We start from the raw sequence: 21,148 nt of genomic DNA on the forward strand, positions 1-21,148 counted from the left end.
CTGATTCTGAGGCAAGTTTGGTGGCATTTTTCATTGTTATAGGCCCTTACTGTGTTTCCGTTTAGGAAGCCCTTGAGGTGGTTGGAAAAAACTGTGGGTAAGGATGCTGGGATTTGAAAATGTAATGCTTTTTCCCTCTGCTCTAGTCCAGAGTCGGCTTGGCATTGCTACTGCAATAAATCTACCCACCCCCTCCAAATCCACTCCCACAGCAGTGAGTGAAACACAGTAGAGTTCAGAAACAGACTCTTGAGTAGGTGGTACTGAGTTTTCTCAGATTATCAGGTACTCGGGGCCAGGTTGCTGAGATCACAGCCTGAAACCGACTTGAGTTGCTGCCTGGGAATGGTTTGAAGGCTTTCCACACTCCCCACTTTGCACTTTTGGTGATTCTTTGTGGTTTCTTTTAGTGAAATTAGAATAACATTAAGATAAAAAAAAAACTACCTACACCTTTATTTTTCATATTATTTGTTATTCCAGGTTTTGATCCTTACATATCTTTCATTTATTACAACTATAATAAGCTGTTGAGACACTTAATCATATCTTGTTCAAGTTGATCAACTTGCCTATGATTTCACTGTTAAGAGGTAGAGCTGGGATTTGAAGCCGGGACAGGGTTGTTGTGTAAATGTCATTTTCCTTCCGTTTGTGGAATGTGCAATATCTAGATGTGACCACAAGGTGGTGCCAAGAATCAGCACATAAGCTGCTTCCACCTCACTGTGATGGGAACCAAACCCTAAACCTAAGCCAACTGAATGGGGACTTGGAGAGATTGTAGGGAGTCTAGAAGACTTGACAGGTATGGTATGGATGGGGATAGAATTTGCCTCATGTCTTGTATAACCTGCATCTATAGTCATGATGTCTGTTGCTGTAATTGGTTTCTAATCCATTTAATAAAATACCTTTAAACCTTAAACATTTTTCATCTCTGTCCTTTTTTTTCTTTATTTTATATGACTAATTTTGAGTTTAAAAAGGCTCTCATGACTCCACTCATTATGTAAATCTTACACAGTGTCTTCACACTGCAAGGCTTAATCATTTGGTAAATGGTATCTCTCTTGTCCTTCCCCTTGAGCACTGGGGCTGCTGTGGCTAGGGGTGAGTTGGATCCTGGTTTGGAGGATTTGGCTGTATACATGAAGAGAAAAAAAGAAAGAGACTGAAAAGAGAAAGGCTGTCAGCATTTTCAGATGCTTAGAGGGGTCAAGCCAAGTAGGATAAATGATGAAAAAAGTCTCTTGGACTTGGAAATTTGGAGGCTTTAATGGCCTGAGCGAGATTGGCATGTGGGGGGTGGAGGGAGGTGCTATGAGAACAGCTGTAACTGGTGTCACTGAATGCATACTACTTGGCAGTGCTTCATGTAAGATGGGCTCGTTGGTTTAATCTTCACAACCCCTGAGGAGACAGGAACCTGAGCCTAGAAAGCTGACATAATGTGCCCAAGATAGCATAAATGGAAGAGGCTGGAAGGGGAAGGGGTCTGAAGGTGGATTGGGCTCGCAGAAGTGATCTGTCAGCTTGGTCAGTGGGATAGACTAAGAAGGCTGTTGCCTCAGCAGCACATTTCTGCCACCACTTGATAGGGACCACCTCCACACTTTTTGTGGGTCTCATTCCTTGCCTGAAATGCTGCTGAAGGCGTTGCCTCCTAGAATTACTCCTCGTTTTTCTACCTCCCTTTTATTGTGCTCACAGAGCCTCTTTCTCTTGCCGAGAGCCGGCTCCCTTTGTATTGGGGTTGTCTCATTTATTCTGCATTTGGATTTTGTTTGCACTGGATGACGATTTAGCACATCTGGGAAGGTTGCACATAGGAAAGGCCAAGTTACGTTGTAGAGCTTGTCACTTTATTTTTTTTTTAAAGATTTTATTTATTTATTAATGAGAGACACAGAGAGAGAGAGAGAGGCAGAGACACATGCAGAGGAAGAAGCAGGCTCCATGCATGGAACCTGATGTGGGACTCAATCCTGGGACTCCAGGATCACTCCCTGAGCCGAAGGCAGATGCTTAACTGCTGAGCCACCCAGGCGTCCCAAGCTTGTCACTTAAAAAAAAATAATTTGCTCCCCCAAATCTGATTTATTAGAAATTTAATCTAGATTTGATCAAGAAACCTAATGATTTGAAGATTGTTCTTACCATCAGTTTCTGGGAGTTAATTTCTCAGGAAATAAACATATATTCTTATCTGCCCCCCCTCCCTGCCCCCCGCCGCCCTAGGAGTCTATATTTTTAAGAGAGAAGAAAAAGTTGCTCCCTTAAAGAGTTTTCTTAGAATCTTGGCTTCTTTTAAATGACGAAGCTAAGACACAAATGAAGACTAATTCTGCTTCGTGCTCTGCACGCACCTCTTATTCCAGCTCCAGTGCATAATTGTCTGCATCAGTCTTCATTTACTCTGTGAGATCTGGACTGCTAACTGAGGGTATTTCATCTGCTAAGATGTGCCAATTAAGTCCACCCAGATAGACCATAAAAAGGCAGATAAGAAAAGTAAAACACTGAGTATCTCAATTTAGCAAATTAGACTAATCTGTAAGGGATTCTTAGCTGTCTGAAATAGAAAACCTATCACACTACAGAAATGCAAACTATATTAAATACCCAGCTTGGTGCCTTGAATATATTTTTAAAAATCAAATTGTACTCATTGTGCTTCTGTTGTAGAATTTCTTTCATGGATATTGCAATAAATGGAGAATGATCCTGAGATTGAATTTTCACACCGTATGAGAATGATTTAACTGTATGGTGTGTGACTTTTTCCTCACAGTGCAGATCTGAACTCCGGACTTGGTGGCCCTTGCAGTGTAAAAATGAAAGCAGGGCAGTTTGGTCACTTTTGAATTCCAGGCAGTTTTAGAGTGTATGTGTTCATTTTATTACTATATGATCTGAAGCTACTCGTATTTGACAATTCCTATTGATTAGGTAGATTTTGCCATATTTGTGGGTTGGTATAGGCAGTTGAGTACATTGGTTTGTCTGTTTATAAAATGTATCTAATGTGTTAGTTCAGCCCTATTTGTAGTAAAAAGAATTGCTTAGCTGATTTTACTGTTACTTGAAAAAGTTTGCAGGTGTACAGTGAAGAAGTAGTTTTGACTCTGCAGAGTTGAGATAGGGACATTTTTTGAGACAAATTTAGAATTTGGTTTGCTCTTGTACAATTGTTTTCATTGTACAGTGATTAAAGAGGTGATTACTTACTCTTTGGCTTGCACTATAAGAAAAGGGGTGGCTTTAGGGAGTTTTAAAAATATTTTTGAGAGGCAAGATTATGTAACAGGAATACAGATTCTGGGGGCTGATTATCTGGGTTTGAATTTTCATGTTGGTGATCTTGGCCAGGCTACTTCACCTCTCCCTGCCTACTTCTAACTGAAAAATAGATTAAAAATAGTATATGCCTCATAGGGTCTGTAAGGATTGAATTAATGAATTAATGAATGAATCAATACAGGTAAATTGCTTAAAACAGTGTCCAGCACACAGTGAACATCAGTACCTATTCTTATTGTTATTATTTGTTTTCTGACTCTAAATCTAAAAAAACATATACATGGTATGGATGTTTGTATGTTCAATTTCAAAACACAGCTAGTCCAGAGCTAGCAAATGTTACTCAGGAGGTGATATGTGACATATGGGTTAGAAATCACAGCCATGGAATTGAACGTCAAAGTCTCATCTAGTAGCTATGAGATTTTTCTACATTTCTTCATCTGTAAAATAGGGATTATAGCAGTACTTTTTTCAGGGGTGGCATGAAGATTACAAAAGATAATATCCCTAAGCTATTAGGCATATGTCAGGCAGTCAATAAATATTACTTATTCTTATTTGCATGCCCACTACCTAGTGGCATTACTGAAAACATTTACTGAAAGATTTCATTGAGCTGGTAGGAGGGTCTGTGAGAATCATGAATAAGAGCCTATGAATATTGATATATATGAAAAGATGTCCTCTTTCCAAAGTAAAAGGCAGTTTAACAATTGTTATGATAGCCAAATAAATATTAGCTATTATATACTTAGTTTTGTTGGTGTCAGGTTTTCTTACCTATTATACTTTTTTTTTTCATACGATAAGATCCACTTAGTGATAAAATATCCTTACAAATATGAGCACATTATCAGTAGTTGTTTGGGGAGAAATAAAAATTTCTCCTTTACACTAGGGGGCACTAGACTTCTACCCAGGGGGCAGTCTTCAAACTTCACAGCATGGTCATCAGTTCTAAGTGTGGGTAGGTCAGGATTACACTTTGGTTCCTCATGGTTTTCTCTGTTCTAAGGTCAGTGTTCAGATCATTCTGTTGTGTCTTGTAAGGCTTGATTTCCACACACCTTGCTGACCTAGATGTGTAGAACGTTATCCCCAAGTGGACTGTGATAATCTTGGCTGATGGCATGGGTAGACTAGCACAATGGCCTTCTAGACTTGGGGGGTATGTCTAACTCCTACCTGCCCAAGATTGCAGTAGATGTTTTCACGGTTGTTATTTTTTTATTTGTATTTAACCTACAATTAACTAAAATGTCCAATTTTACTTTTTTATATAATCTCCAGCCAATAATTAATTGTGAGATAGTGTCTGACATGTATGCAGTGTAAACAAAAAATAGTTTCCAAAGAGTGTAGTACCTATATTGTCATGTAGTGCTGTGAGAACCTCTTACTTGGTTCCTTTTGTGGCCGGGGAGACAAATACAGTGATGTTGAATGATGTTTCTAAAGTTCAGATCTCCCCTTGCTAGTTATAGACCTGAAATGTAGCTCTCTGCCCACATCTGGTTTTCACTTCTCAGTGTTATCTGAAATCAGTGTCTTTTACCGGGTTCTCCTCTAGTGGCTGCCACCAAAGTCTGAGGAACTGTAGGAGTTAGAAACTCTTTCCAGTGAATAATGTGCTTCATTTTATTTGGTTGCAGCTGTGACTATTGCATGTGTGGATTAAAGAAAAAGATGAAGGTGGGACCATCAAAAGCTTTATTTCCTTTCTAGTAATGTGAGTGTTGTTTAGGGCTAGTTTAAGCTTTTTACCCCCCTCCCCTGTCAGAAGATGAATTCTTTCATTAAAAAAAGTTGAATTTTTTGCCCACCCTTTCCACGTGGATCCAAACTCAGGGCTCCCGATTCTTCCCAAAGGCTGGTGGGCAGAAACCCAGTTTTGTTGCAAAGTGAATCCACTGGAAAACCCGAAAAACAGAACTCAAGACTTGAAAATAACTTATAAAATTTTTACTGGTCGATTTAAAGAATTTCTCTGATTCCGTCCTTGCCATGCCTCATTTCTTTGTGGATCTTAACTATGTTTATCCAGTGGATGCATCTGGGGGTAGTACCTTAACATCATACATTAGAGAGAGGAGGAATGCAGCAGGAGGTAGGCTGTAAATGAGATAAACGGGACAATTCTTGAACCCATTTTTGAATGACCCACTTTGACCATTCCCATGCCACGCATCTGTCCCTGATGTCTTCCTTATCCCTAGCCTGATTCTGAACCGCATTCATTGATTCATTCACTCATGCAGCATGTACTGAGTATCTATATTAAGGTAGGCCATTGTACTGGTCTCTAGGGATGTGAAAATGACTATAAAAACAGTCTCTTGCCTCAGGTGGCTCCCAGTCTAATGGGGGAGATAGTGTTTTCAAATGGTACTGACACTTGGTGAGCGCTCTAGTAGAAACACCAGCCGTGGATTGGGAAGGTACCAGGGGGGTAGGACACCTAACTCTGGCTGATCAGAGGAGGCTTCCTCCTTTGGAGGCACTGCTTGAGCAGAGCTCTGAAGGGTCCATGGGGGATGTAGATGTTTGTGTTTGTGGGAGGGAAGTTGGGGACAGTATAAGAATGCAGATGGCACAGGAAGGATGGCACCACAAGGTAGTGGCATAATGACAGCTAGCTATGTTTTCCCACTTACATATTTTGAACATCTTTGGCGTTCTGGAAATTCTTCTTTGAAAATAAGTTAACTTTAAATTGGCTGCAGCTAGCTCTCAGGTGTATTCTTAGGGTTCGATTGATGAGGTGCCCTGGCAACTGGAGGAAGTGTTGTTCCTGGTATAGTTGAACTGATTATGCTGTGCATTGTTGCCAGCAGCCTGGCCCTGGGTCCCCGTTGCTTCTGACAGATCGTTGCTGTGGTCTCAGCCCCAGGCCAGGTTCTTGTTCTTGCATGAATGTAGCAAAGCCAGGGAGCATTTTCTCTGCCTGCATCTGATTGGAATTTAACTTTATGTTTATTGCTGGGTTTTTCTCTTAAGTGGCTGCCAGTGAAGCTGCTAGCAGGCTGACGATGGCAGTCTTGTGAAGAGTTAGAAAAACTGCCAGGGAACACCAGGCCCACTTACTTTTATGTGGCTGCAGCTGTGACTATGATATGTGCAGAGGTTTTTAAATGAGAGTGTAGAAAACATGAAAAAGTTATTTCTTTTCCAAAAATGGACTGTTTCCTGCCCCCTTCCACTTTTAAAATCCATTCTCTATGTTATTTATTGAAATAACAGATTTGAGATACTTTGGGTCCATATCTGATTTTTAAGATTTTAAATCATTGGGGCCAAGATCTTAATCTTGACCCACCCCCAACCAATTTTAAGTCATTCTGTATCTATTTTCTTGTTATTCTTATACAGAAAGCGGCCATATTTTATGACAGCTCCCTGCATACACATCTATCACAGAATTTTAAAATCGAGGTATTCCAGTAAATACCTTCTGATGGGTAGTTGTGTTTACTCATGGTGATCATGTTAGTCATCATAATTTTCTGAGCATCTGTTTGATTCACAAACATGGTTTTTGTTCAAATGTACATATTCAGGTAGTTCTGTTAAACCCTTGCAAGCGTGTTGCATTATCACAAGCGGATTGTATTGTACTATATATTGCCTCCACCACTTCTCTGTACACGAATGTAGTAATATACTGGTCTCTGGGGATTGCATGCAAGTTTGTGTGAGGATTTCAGTAAGCAGACATGATTACGTATAACAGTGTATTTATTTGTTAAGTACTTATATTCTAGGCTTATGCTAAGTGCTTTACATGTGGCACCTTATTTAATCTTCCCTAAATCTAGGGAAGTGGGTAGACACCATTGTTCTCCTCACCTCACACTTGAGGAAAGGTAGGTGCTGCAGAGGTTAAGTGACTTGCTGAGGGTTAAAGAACTGATAACTTGCAGTCAGGATTTGATTCTAGACCATCTGGGTGCACTTTTGTATTTTGGTTTGTGCTTATTCTATGCGTCAAACCCAGTTTATTCATAGCACGGAGATCCCTTTACACCTGCTGGCCAGACAGATTGCTCAGCCTGCCAGGCTGCAGGACAAGCAGGTTAAGCACACAAAAGAGAGCAACTTTAAGACCCTTGATGGCATCTAGGATGGGAAAGGCATCTGTTTCTCTCAATTCAGGTGAATCTGGCACTCCTCTGCCTCCCTAGTCTGCTTCTTGTCCATTGGCACTTGGTCCTGCACTGCTTCATTGGGCATTGGTTAGATGGTCCGAGGTCTATTTTGGCTACAGGCCACATGAGGAATTACTGCTTTATATAACAGAAGGATCTTTTAGCCTGAGCCACATACGCATGTGGTTTTATAACCTTGGTATTTACTGTCTTTAATATGTGTATATGATTCTACTGGGGCAATTTGTCTTAACAATGGTACAAATGTTTGTAGGCAATAATGATTTTTCCCTACCACCTTTAGTCATCCTTTAGCCAAACTGAATAAATATTCAGCTCTGTTCATCTTTATGAAGCGGAAGTCCCTGGAATGCAATCATTTCTGTAGTGGCTTTTGTGGTTTCCTAGGTGCTGTGTTCTGTGGTGACATAACGCCTATACATTTTAGGAGGGAGGAGAAAGAGGAGGATGAAACCCTGTTGACGCAGAGTGATGCAGTGGGAAATTGAAGAGCCACAAAGACTTACTGGCTGAGTCTGAGGAAATAGCTATCATCTGTCAATGGAGTTTAATATGTGATACTCTTTATGTAAAATATTTAGTGACCTTATGCCAAACTTTTAAAACCAGTATCTTGTGGTGTTTTCCTTTTTCTTCCTGTAAAATTATCTTTGTATAATTGCAGAATGGAGTATTTTTAAGGGGATATGGTAGTTTTTGTGATTCTTCTGAGTTTTGTATTATTCATAAATTTACTAAATACAGGTATGTTTTGTAGCTCTGGTTTTGGTTTTGAGTTCTGATTGTAAGGAATTTGGATACTGAGGAATATCTCATTATGTGAAATTGCTTGCTTACTAAATTTCAGATAGTAGGTAACAAGAATCCAGATATATACACCAGGAAAATATATGTTCATCATTTTGGTTTCTAAGTTCTAGTAGTGGATATACTTATATACCATGGTTTTTTTTCAGCCTTGGCACTATTGACATTTGAGACTGGGTAACGTTTTGTTGTGGAGGACTGGCTTGTACGTTGTCAGATGTTTAGTAGCATACCTGGTCTCCACCTGCTAGATACTAGTAGTAGTATATCTCCCTCCCCACAGCAGTTGTAATGACCAAATATGTCTCTAGACATTGTCAAATTACTCTGGAGGGGCAGGGAGGATGGCCAGATTGCTCTTGGTTGAGAACCACTGCTGTATACCATTGCACTTAACTAAATTTGTAGATAATATGAAACTCAAAAGAATAGCAGACGGAGCCACTGAGAGGTACTTCATTTCATCAATTGCATGAAGATAATTTTTAAGAAAGAAAAATAAGAGAGGAAGAGATGCCTTTAGAAGTTAAGCACAAAAATGTCATCAAATATTTTATATAAAAAGACTATCTCATGGTTATATGACAGCTATTTTCTTAGGCTTGGCTATATACTGCCTCTTATATTTGCTATTTGGAAATTACCAATAGGGCTTATTTATAGGCATTCTTAGTACCCTAAGAAGCCGCTTCAGATCACCAGCTACTGCTTCCTTACTGATCACAGTTAAATTTCAGATAGCCCTTCCTTTTGTTTCTTGAAGAGTTGACATATTCAACAAAGGCAAGACTTTATCAGAGAATGTGCTTTAAGGGCCTCCAGCAGATACCTGGTCCCTTTTGGTCTTAATATTTGGCGGTGGTTGATACTGGAAAATACCATTGGTCTAACTGGGCAGTGTGTGATATTATCCTTCCATGTGCTCATTCACCTTCCCCCATACATTCTCTTTGTATTCTTACATAATCGATGATTGATAAATGTCTTCTTATACAAGCTGCTGTTCTCATTCCCTTCCTGGGAGCTTTTTACTTTGAAGGTGTTTATCTGTATTGCTTTATTCCATTCCCAGCATTTTGTGAAATTCCCATTGTGAGCTGTGTGCATACTGAGAAAGATCATCCTTTTATTTTGGAACTGAATAGAATGTGAGACTGTTGAGTTTTGTGTGTGTGTGTGTGTGTGTGTGTATACATACACACAAACTCATGACACCAGTGTCCATTATAGTTATTTAAATACAGAATTAGTCTGGTTAAATGACTGCACCTTCCCAACAACCTTAGTTTGTTGTTAAAACTTTCAGATCTTCAGACATTTCTTGTGGTATACATACATGGCATCATCCCTCTGAGATATAAACACTGATTTTATACTTGAAAAGCATCATATTACTAAGTTTATAGTTTAGGTTTTATTTAGTGAACACAGTTTTTCCTAAGTTGTTTACTTTAGCAGTCTTTTGGTATTATTGATGCCCCCCGCTTAAGTAAACAATATGTTAATCTGATACATAGGAATTTTGACCCCAAATTGGCTTTGTGTTCAGGATACTATGCTCACTTATGCTATGACCATCATATCTTTTGCATAGAAATAATAATTATAAATCTGTTTTTGTTATACTACCATTTTGGAGATACTTATATTGAAGTTTTCACTGAGTCTTTTCTAGAATTAAGTTCATATATCTTAGGAAGTAGCAGAGAAATTTCCCCACAGGATATGCCAGAAGAGGCACAAGTAGTTTTGGTAATGAAATGAGACCTTACAGAAATATTTCTAAAGCAGCTGTAATAATTCAAATAAGAATTGAATTGAGAGAAACGACAAATACCCACCATTTGCTTCGACGTGGATGGAACTGGAGGGTATTATGCTGAGTGAAGTAAGTCGATCGGAGAAGGACAAACATTATATGGTCTCATTCATTTGGGGAATATAAAAAATAGTGAAAGGGAATAAAGGGGAAAGGAGAAAAAATGAGTGGAAAATATCAGAAAGGGAGACAGAAAATGAGAGATTCCTAACTCTGGGAAACGAACTAGGGGTAGTAGAAAGGGAGGTGGGTGGGGGGTGGGGGTGACTGGGTGACGGGCACTGAGGGGGACACTTGATGGGATGAGCACTGGGTGTTATTCTATATGTTGGCAAATTGAACACCAATAAAAAGTAAATTTATAAATAAATAAATAAATAAATAAATAAATAAATAAATAAATAAATAAATAAATAAATAAAAAAAATTGAATTGAGAAGGAAGGAAAAGAGAATTATTTTTCTTTGAATATCAATGTTTTGGGTAATGATGGTAGCAGAAAGCTAAAAGACCATTCTGATTTCCCTCTTTTTCGTACATTATTTAGAAATATATTTTAACCTGTCTTTTAACCAAAATAATGGAAACATGATTTTTGTTTTCGTGGTAGGAAATGGAATAAGCTGAGGCTGCAGGACAAAGAGAAGTGTCTGAAGCTCGAAGATGATTCTGAGGAGAGCGATGCTGAGTTTGACGATTTTAAAATGCCGGGTTTTCTGTTCAGAAAGCTTTTTAAGTATGTGCCATGTGTTCTTTCCTTTATATCTATCATCAAGCCATTGTGTACAAATTAATATTTTAGATATGACACAGTAGTAACCTGCGGTCCCTTAAGGTACTTGCAGCAATTTATTTCAAATACAGATACCATCAAATATAATTTTAGCCACGTGCTGCTCATTAGAAGTAGATGATAATAAATTGACTGAAGTGCGCATGGGGCATGTTTGTAAGCTGGTGGATCTGTGTGGACCTGTCTCAGCAGGCAAAAAGCAACACATTTAAAAGCCATCTACACTGAATTAATTTTTTTGTTCTTAGTAATTTTAAGGGACCAAACCTCTAATTTCTTAAGTCAGATGAAGTAAGAAGAGTTGTATATTAAAATCAATATTGGGGTTTTTTTGTTTGTTTGTTTTTGTTTTTTTACTTCTGTGTAGAAATAAAAACTATTGAGAACAGTTTGAGTTTTTTATATTGTACCTAAGGGTATAATACTTTTGAGCTGACTAAATGTGCATCTAAATATTTTATGTAGATGTTGTTCTAATGTCAAAAGAGAAGATCTAGGCAAACACCTTCAGCATTAAGTTGCTACTTGGAACTGTGTTTCTTATATGGAGTAGCCTAGTGTTCCAGATAACCAGAAGCTGTGTATTAGATGCCTGTAGGCTCCATGGCCCAGGCCAGTCTCCCATGGTGAACATACATGCTGAGCCACATTTGGGATTTACTTAACAAGATACTTTAGGAAGGCTTCTTGATATGTATAGGAAGTTAAACCATTCAGTAGCTATTTTCTGTTTAGTAGCATCACTTGGTAGTTGGTGCAGGATGTGAACTTTCTTTGAGACAGTTATGTTTAATCTCCTTCATAGAGTTGGGTGTCTGCCATGCCTTAAACTCGTGCAAGATGTCTATTTTAAAATAACATGCTTTGGGCAGCCCTGGTGGCGCAGCGGTTTAGCGCTGCCTGCAGCCTGGGGTGTGATTCTGGAGACCCAGGATCAAGTCCCACGTCGGGCTCCCTGCATGGAGCCTGCTTCTCCCTCTGCCTGTGTCTCTGCCCCTTCCCACCTCTCTGAATAAAAACAAAACAAACAAACAAAAAAACCATGCTTTTTGTATTTCCTTTCAAAGGGCATATATTCTAGTTCTAATTTTTATCTCAGTGAGGGGAGGGTGAGCAAAAGGAGTTGGGAGTAGTTATTTTATCCCACTGAATATATAGGAAAGCTGAAATCCTAAAGATGTGAAGTGTCTTGGTTGGATTGCCATAACTGGACAGAGCAGACCTATGTAGAAATTCAAATCTGAGTCACTAGTAATTTTTGCAGACAAATCATTTTGTAGTCCAGAGGGGTGGCTACTTTGTTTATTGCCTCTCCCAGATGAGAATTAACTATGGAAGGGTATGCAAACAACATTTATTGACAACTCTTTTTATCTTCTTTAAAGTGATTTCTTATTAAGGAGCAGGCCAAATGGTATCAGTGTTGTACTAGCAAAAGAAATACCCAAATTATAAATTAAATCGACTTAACAAAGAAGAATACTTCTGCATATATAATGAGTTGGCAATTATCCTCAAGAGTTAAGTTGAATGTGCATTGTTGTGTGTGAGATTTTTGCTTAAAAAATTTCACGGTCACTAGAACCAAACTTTGCTTACTAGGAGTATATAGTATTCGGTGTATTGACTATTAACCTTATAGTAGTTAATGTAAATACATGTTTATTTATTTTAATGAGTCTTAATTGCACATTTTTGGAAAGTATTTTGTTTTCATTTCTCAAAACCAGGTTTTTTAATATTTCCTAAGTGTTACTAACTTCTGTTCCTTTTCTGTATGAAAAAATTAATAGGGTGATAAGTCTCCATTTTTCTTTTATGATTAAGTTTTAGCCAGGCCAGTTTAATTTTAAGCCATAGATATATTTTTGCTCTATTTACTGCACTCTGTGGAATTAAATTAACAGGGTTGTACACAAGGGACTCAGAAGGTACAATTATCCATTTAAGTGCTATTTTCTGCAAGATGATGTTTAACTTTAAAAATTCTATTTTGAAAGTTTGCCCAGCAAATGCATTTGTCTGGATCATTTAGCAATCAAATGACAAACTTCAATCTTTTGACCTTACTTTTAGCCACACTAACAAGTGTAATTTCTTGGGTTAGTGTGACAATGCCAAGATACACCAATTATTTGTGGTTACTTTGTGATACTTCAGTCTCATGGGGGAAGCAGTGTATAATCAGTTTTTACTATTGTACAATAGTTTGTAAAAAAAAAAAAAGTTCTGGAAACAATTCTGTAACCTTTAAAGTATGTAATTATTTACAGCATTTATTAGGAAATTAAAGCAACAAAACCTAAGTCAGTTAGTGGTACTGCTGAAACCAGAACCCAGACCCCCTAACTCCTCCTCATCCAGTGATACATGCCTACCAGCCAGTATGCTAGTGCAGTCTGAGGGCCTTTGTAGAAAGAGCCACTCTTTGCCATCTTTGCACAGTGTCCCAGTTGTTGGGGATTTCCATGTAGTAATGTGACTTACAGGGCCACCTAGTAGATATTTTTCTCTTAAAACATTTCTTTAGTGTTAATCATTTTATAAACATGTTATGTTTATGCCCTTGGAGATTACATCTGTAGATGAGAAAACACCCATCATGCTATTACTGCCTCTTCTGGATGACATAGGATGCAGCTGTCTTAATGCTCTCCTAAACTCCCTTTGGGATACTGTGCAGGTTGCCACTTTTTATTCCTTTGATGACTTCTCAAGTGCTGCTCTAGATTTTCCCCACCTTGAGTTGATTAGCTCCAGACAGAGAGCTGTTGGACCCATGTTGGGAGGAGGTGTTGTGGTATAGTGGGTGAAACACTGGAATGGTCACTGGGAAATTTTGGTCCCTACTCTGCCTGGAGGAGCTGGTCCTGTAGTTGTTCTCCACCTTGGTAAAAGGAGGTTGATTAAGTAGTATCTAAGTGCTTCTGATCATTTAACAGTTTTTTGAACTACATTTTTATTCACAGCTGAGCTTGGTCCAGTGTAGTGGTTCACAACCAGCTTTTATTCTACATCAAGGCTTCTCCTGCTCAGCACAACTGACAATTTGGACAGAATGGTTCTTTTGTTGTAAGGATTATTCATTCTGTGCATTGTAGGATGTTGAACAGCAGCTCTGGACTCTGCCTACTAGATTATAATTGTACTTTGCCAGTTGTAACAACCGAAAATGACTCTAGGGATTGCCAACGGTCCCCTGGGGAGCAAAATAACTCCCCATGGAGAACTGCTGGTCAAGATTATCTCCAAAGTGGAGTCATTTTAGAAGAAGAGGTTCTGGATTTCAGTTCTGGCTTGCTCATTTTTTTCCTAGCAGTGTGACCTTTGGCAAGTTACTTAACCTCTTTGTGCTTTCATATCCTTACTATATAATGGGTTGATTATGCAGGGTGGTTGTGAGGCTATGTCCAAACCACCTGGCCAGCTGTCTCCACAGTAGTTGGCTTCTTAAGGAGTTGGTAGCCATTATTCTTTGATTACATACCATGTTAATAGAGCTTGTCCTTCCTAAATTTAATGATCTTTTATCGATACTAGACTTTACTGTGTTTTGATTTTTAATCCTCTTCTTCAGGGTGCATATTCAGTGTGTATATTAGCAATCTTAATAAGCAGCAACATTCTCAAAGTTTCCCTTATATGATAGTAACAGCAACATCTAGAGGTAAGCTTTTGGAATCGATTTGCAAACTACTGGGGGAAAAGTTAATTATAATACATAATTAAGTTATTAAATAAAACTAGCTCAACAAAGACTAGAATCCACAATGAGACTTTAGGTATATACACCACACATACTGAAGTAAATATTGGGCTAGTAAACCAACAACAAAACTACCTGTTGTAAGGTGGGAAGCTCATCAGCCTTGGTATTTTCTTTGGAAAAAACAAAACAAAACTTTAGACTTCATTGTCTTTTAAATAGTTTTTGCCTTGGATTTGTTTTTAAACTTGGCATATAATTTTCATACCATTCTATCATGTTGCCCTTCCTTTACTCTCAGAAATGTTTCTTGCATTGTTCCTTTTTTTAAGCTTCATTTTTAGATTATAGATTAAATATACCATTGATGGAGAAAGGAAAATACCGTTTTTTGAGAACATATTTTTTTTCTTTGTCTTGTACTCCTTATTTAAAATTGTAATAGCTCTGATTTTTTCATATTTATGGTAATGATAATTTGTATTTATGAGTCAAATTCTGCTTTAAAATGTTAAGACTTTTTGTATTGTTGATTCTTTAAACTATTCTTTTTTGCATCTGCTAATAATATGAGAGAATCATCCATCATGTACTAATTTTGTGAGCAGTCCTTTTATTCAGACTTATTTATGGCCTTAAAATTCAATTAAATATTTCCTATGAAAAGATAATGTAATTATCAAGTGACTTTTCAACAGTATATGCTATGAATTGTGCTGTTCTCGGTCTTGCTTTTTGATGCTGTTCAGATAGAAAAAGTAAATGTTAATGCCTCTTTTTTATAGAAAAATTATTGGAACTTTATGTAACTAAAAATATTTGAGATTTTTTTCTGGAAAGATACTGAATAAAAGATAATTAATTTATGCTTGTTTACTAAGCTATTTCTAATGTTGAAAAAGAAATGAAATAGTCCCTAATTACTTCATCTATCAGTTTAATTAGAAATGTGTTAACGTGTTCTATAAAGAAAAATTTGTGATTTTATGCCTAGATAATAAAAAATGTATGACCTTATAAATATAATACTCATGTAAAACACACATCCGGCGTGTTTCTCTGACTGGTACTAGAACCTAGCCAAATGATTAATTCATGAGTACTTTCTGTTATGGTCTGTATTATCCACCATTTGCCATTTTCTCTTTCTTGTTGGTGTTTGTTGTTGTAGGTACCAGCAGACAGGTGTTAGGTGGCTGTGGGAATTGCACTGCCAGCAGGCAGGAGGAATTCTGGGAGACGAAATGGGATTGGGCAAGACCATCCAGATAATTGCCTTCTTGGCAGGTCTGAGCTACAGCAAGATCAGGACTCGTGGTTCAAATTACAGGCAAGTGCTCCTCTGCAGACTGTCAGTCTGTGGAGCTCAATTAATATTTCATCAGATGTATTGCTGTGGAGGAGGGTCTTGTGAATTATTGATGACATTTCAATTACAATATTCCTTTAATTCTTTTAGTGGGGGACATCAAAGGAAAATTTTTACGAGACAATGGAGCTGTAGGGCAGGAGAAATTAAACATGTAACACTTTTAATGAATTCCAGGCATTGATGCTTCATTTTGCAGATGAGCCCCACTAGATATTTTGGGTCAATACAGTGTCTAAGGTTAGCTTCTACAAATGGATTGTTTACAAACTCAATTATGTTAATATCAATAGTTTACACAATATGGAATTTTAAATTGGGCATAATACCTTTAGTTCCATTTATTAAATTTTACATTAAAATATTTGTTCTGGCAGGAGACCAGGTGAGCATTACAGTAAGTACATCTATTCATGGGGAAAGTTGGAGCTTTGGAAAAGCCATTCTCCCGAATTTCTTTTATAATCAGTACGTGCTATTGCATTTATAGATAGTGGTAGTGGTTTGTTTGTTGGTTTTTTTTTTACATGAAATTGTCTGTTCACTATGCTTTCTTCTCCCTCTCCCAATCTTCAAGAATTTTATATCAACTCTAAAGCCAAAGCATAAATGACTGCCTAAAATGACAGAAAATTATGCTTAGATTGTGATCTTTATTCTCCTTAGGAATGTAAATGAACTATTAAAGCTGTGGTATTCAGAAAGAATCAACATTTAAACTGTGTTAATGCAGTATGTTGGGATTGAAATAATTTTATCTTGAAATACAGTGAGCATTTATTTCAATACTGAAGCTGTAAATTGGCTTTATGTAAATCAGTATTGGTAAAAATAATACCAGGCAAATTATGTAGCGTATTTAATCTTGAGCCCAGATAATCTGAGAGCTCTTTGGATTCCAGTAGGTTTATCTAATGAATAACAGCAGGAAATTTTCCAGATGGTTTTGTTGTAGCAACCTCAGATACTCACTAAATAGGGTTTCGAGACACCTTAACATGGTGTCAATGTGCCTTATGTCAGCAACTGTAGAAAGTGACTGTCCTGCACTCTGGTTTATCCCCAGAGAAACGTTTAGTATGGAGCCAAATGCAGACCATAAACTATTGAGTAAAGAACTTTATTTTTTGATCTTCCAATAGTGCTTTGTTTTTATCCTTCCATTAATTTAACAGATCACACTTCTCATGAGGAGCATATGAAGTTTTAAAATATTGTAGGAATATTTTATATGATGTAGGAAAGGGAAAAAACATATGGAGATTTTAAAATACTAAATATTTTTTTATTACACAGATGTTTTTGAAGCTGAAGTTTTCCTTCATATATTAGAATTCTATTACATGTTTTGCTTGGGAACATGAAAACATCCCAGCCCAAGGGAAAAGTCAGAGCTGAAAATGAGCATTTAGTGTTTTCATATCTACTAGTGTCATTAGTTTAATATTTTGAAAAGTGCTCTCTCTGTTCTAAATAAGCTCTTTGATTGGCTTGGCTTTGTATCTCTATATGGCTGTTTTTTGTTTGTTTCTTTTTGGTTAACTGGAATGCCCCTGGCTGCTCCAGATGGTTTCTAGGACTGTCCTTCTTTTCTTAAATGATTTCTCAGATTTTCTTATTTCCTGTCTCTTATCTTTCCTTCCCTACCTATTATCATGAGACTTGTATGGAGTCTTAATACTCTGGGTCTACGAAACTCAAGTCATCCCTGCAGTGTAGTTTTGATCTAAAAATTAAAACATGCTCTCCAGAGTGGTAGCAATCCTACTAGGAGTGAAGGCAGGGCTAATAATGAGCAGCAGCTGTAATCAATTAACTATCAAAGCTCATATCCTCTTTTCCATAATGAAATAGTGTGGCATGTTGGACTATAGCCCAGATTGTTTTTATTAAAATAGTATTGGTAGAAATATGGCATCCCAGAATGCATTTCTGTGTCAGCCAAACAGCCGGGCTCTTTATGAACAAAGGTGTGCTGGGGAGCTTGGTCCCCTCCACTTCCACGTGCCAGAGCAAATTGTGTCATGTTTTTCTCACATTTTTATAACATGTCCACCTCTGCAACTAGATGAGCTTGGAGTTCTTCTCTGTGTTTATATTCTAAAGAAAAATAGATGGTCAAATGAAGTTCTCTAGGAGTCGCTCATTTTGGCTATTTACATTTTCTCTGAACCTCTTCAAGCTGTAGATTGGGGGGCCCTAACTTGAGATGGTCTTTGGGATGCAATTTTATGGTCCATGATGACTGAAACAGTGTAAGTCTCTGGGATACCAAGAAGAAATTTCATGGTACAGAGGTTTTTTCAGTTTTGCTTTTTCATGTTTTCACATGTGTGTTTGTTTTTAAAAGAGGGAGAAGCTTATTACATGCAACTGTAAAAATTTACACTGGTCGTTGTGCTCCTAGTTCATTCTGTGTGTACTATCCTCCCTTCCCCTGGCCATTCATATTATATTGATAGGTCCTCTGAATTTAATGACGACGAAATAAATTATTGACCTTTCAGACTGCAGTTAATACTTTAAAGTCTTGGATATCATTTGGTAAATTCCTGGTTACAAATAAATGGCTTGCAAAAGTTAATGAACTTTTAAAGGTAAATATTTTCCTTTTAAATCCTGCTAACTTCTAGCCTGTGGATAGCAGATTTCCATCCTGTAAATTGAAGTATTTGACCATTAGAACTATGGGCTTGTCCTGAACTTGTTAGATAATCAATGATAATCAAAGATGAAAGGAATTTTAGCCAGTTTGGTAATTGATGCTAATCACTCTAGTACATTTAGCCATTTCTTATGCTCATCTCACTGGTTTTGAGGGTTAGAAAAGGGTGGTTCAGTTGATGTGACTGTTAATGGATTTGATTGCCCTTCCTGTGGTTCAGGAGCAATCTAGGTCTGCTCCTGGATTTCTATTCAGTGTGAAAACCTCCATAGTCTTCTAATAGAGGGAGAATGGCAGAAACGAAAGGCCATCATAATGCCAGATAGATGTTCAGTTAGAATAAAATATTGGCCCTAAATGACAAAACGTGAGTCATCCGTATAGCCGTTTGCAGAAAGCATGTGATAAAAAGGAAAAAAAATGCTATATAACTGAGTAAAGCGTGTGTATATATTTATGCTTACTTGAAAGTGACTTTGTAAATATTTTAAACAGGTTTTGATTGGTTGTTTCCTAATCCCTGCTAAGTGCATATTGATAGTAACTCTTGGGGACGTGGAGGATATAAAGAAGCTGGTACATTTAATCCTTTTAGAAATGAATATTGTTATGGAAGGGGCCAGAACAGAGTCATGCTCTCCCCAGGGAGCTTGAGGGGATGCCTGCATGGGACCTGCCCTTAGTGAGGAACAGAGCCTGGCTTGGGAATTCTTTGGGAAGTGTCAAAGTCTGTTGCAGCCTCTACTTCTTGAACCCTTAGTGTGGACGCAAAGGGGCAGGGGCAGTAGCTGTAGCTGAAGAGTAAGAGGATTTAGAAGTGGGTGGAGGCATTTTCTCACTTTGGAATATAAGGGTGAGCCTTTCAGTTATGGCTTGTTTCTATATTAGAACTACAGATAGTTTTGAGTTGTGCAGCAGATTATTTTTAATATTTCAAGCACTGTGATTTACTCTAACTTACAAAATTTTTTTTTCAAGCTCAGAAATTATTTACTGAGCTATATCAAGAAGAGAAATTTACCCATATTCCCTAACTTGGAAATAATCTCTTTTAACATTTCAGTATATTTTCTAACCTTTAAGAAAATGTTTTCATTTAATGAAGCCAATATTCATTAATTACATCCTGTGCTAGGCGTTTGAAGAAGAGGCCTATCTTCAAGGAGCTTAGGAGGGATCTATTACAATATAAATAATAACATGTTATGGTAGGGTTAGTATGGGGTCCTAACTAGGATTGCTATACCAAGGAAGGATCATTACCCATCTGGGGAGATAAAGGAAGACTGTAAAAGAAGTCCAGAGCTAAAGCACAGGTAGATGGCAGCTAGGATAAGAGGGTAAGAAGGGGAATGCCTGGGTGGTTCGGCAGTGTAGTGCCTGCCTTTGGCCCAAGGCGTGATCCTGGAGTCCCAGGATCGAGTCCCACATCAGGCTCCCTGCATGGAGCCTGCTTCTCCCTCTGCCTGTGTCTCTGCCTCTCTCTCTTTCTGTGTCTCTCATGAATAAATAAATAAAATCTTAAAAAAAAAAAAAAGAGGGTAAGAAGGGACAAGGGGGATATGGAGAGATCAGAGGAACGTGCACTTTGTAGGAACTGAAGATAGTGCTGGCAGGTGGAGTGCCGAACCACAAAGGCTGATGCTGGAGTGGGGGCAGTGAAAGAGATGAGGCTGAGGAGGTGAGCAGAGGGCAGTCCTTATGGTCTTCTAGGCCAGCTTAAGGTGTGTAGATTATTCAAGAGCAGTGGGCAAATGTTAAAGTCTTTCAAGCAAAGGGATGAGATATTCAGATTTTGCTTTTTTGAAATGTCTCTGCTAAAAAGTGCAGCAACTTTGGTGAGGTGATAGTGGCCAAAACTGGAGTATCAACAGTGTAGATGGAGAGCCAGGGTGCCTTTCAGAGGAGGTAGACATGACATGAACTCACTGTAGGTTGGGTATGGTAGAGAACAAGAGGGACAGATCAGTGATGAAGCATGGATTTCTAATTTGGGCACCTGGATAGTGGGTGACAGTTCTTTCCATTGGATTTGTAAACATGGGAGGAGGACAAGGTGGGGGAGGATGATGTGTGGTGCTGTGGGAGCATTTAAGTGGAGAGACCAGCCAGCAATTAGATATCCATGCATGTGATACTTTGGAGTTCAGGAAAGAAATATGGACTGAAGACCTAGATTTGGTGTCATCAGTGTAGAGGGAGTAATTACAACTATGGGAATTAATGAGATAGCATAAGGGAAGTATGTGCAGTGTACATCTAGCTTCAGATATTCAGCATTGTTGTTGGGCAGAAAAACGTGAGGGAGGGAGGAAGAGTGGCTGTGATTCTGCCTCAGAATGAGTGACAGGTAAGCTATGTGGCCTCAACATCCTTAGTCAGCCTTGGCTCCAAGCTGCCTCCTGGAGCGCGAGCTGAGTGTGAGTCTAGTGCTGAAGAGATTCCCATAGTTTGACTTTGGCTTGATTTTCATTTTGTGCACCAACTGGCACCCGATTCCCAGCAGGACGGAGGAGG

The 21,148-nt window shown here is 38.2% G+C and overlaps 1 protein-coding gene across 1 annotated transcript in view; it reads left to right on the forward strand.

Moving 5' to 3' along the window:
• The window catches only part of ERCC6 (ERCC excision repair 6, chromatin remodeling factor), a 73,860-nt gene that overhangs the window by 18,883 nt on the left and 33,829 nt on the right, over window positions 1-21,148 (forward strand). Inside the window, exons 6-7 of the mRNA XM_077878600.1 lie at window positions 10,709-10,834; window positions 15,769-15,927. Coding sequence (XP_077734726.1) covers window positions 10,709-10,834; window positions 15,769-15,927 — 285 coding nt within the window. The remainder of the gene's footprint in view (window positions 1-10,708; window positions 10,835-15,768; window positions 15,928-21,148) is intronic.

The sequence above is a fragment of the Canis aureus genome, chromosome 29 (genome assembly GCF_053574225.1).
Source record: "Canis aureus isolate CA01 chromosome 29, VMU_Caureus_v.1.0, whole genome shotgun sequence".
In the NCBI taxonomy this organism is placed as follows: Eukaryota; Metazoa; Chordata; class Mammalia; order Carnivora; family Canidae; genus Canis; species Canis aureus.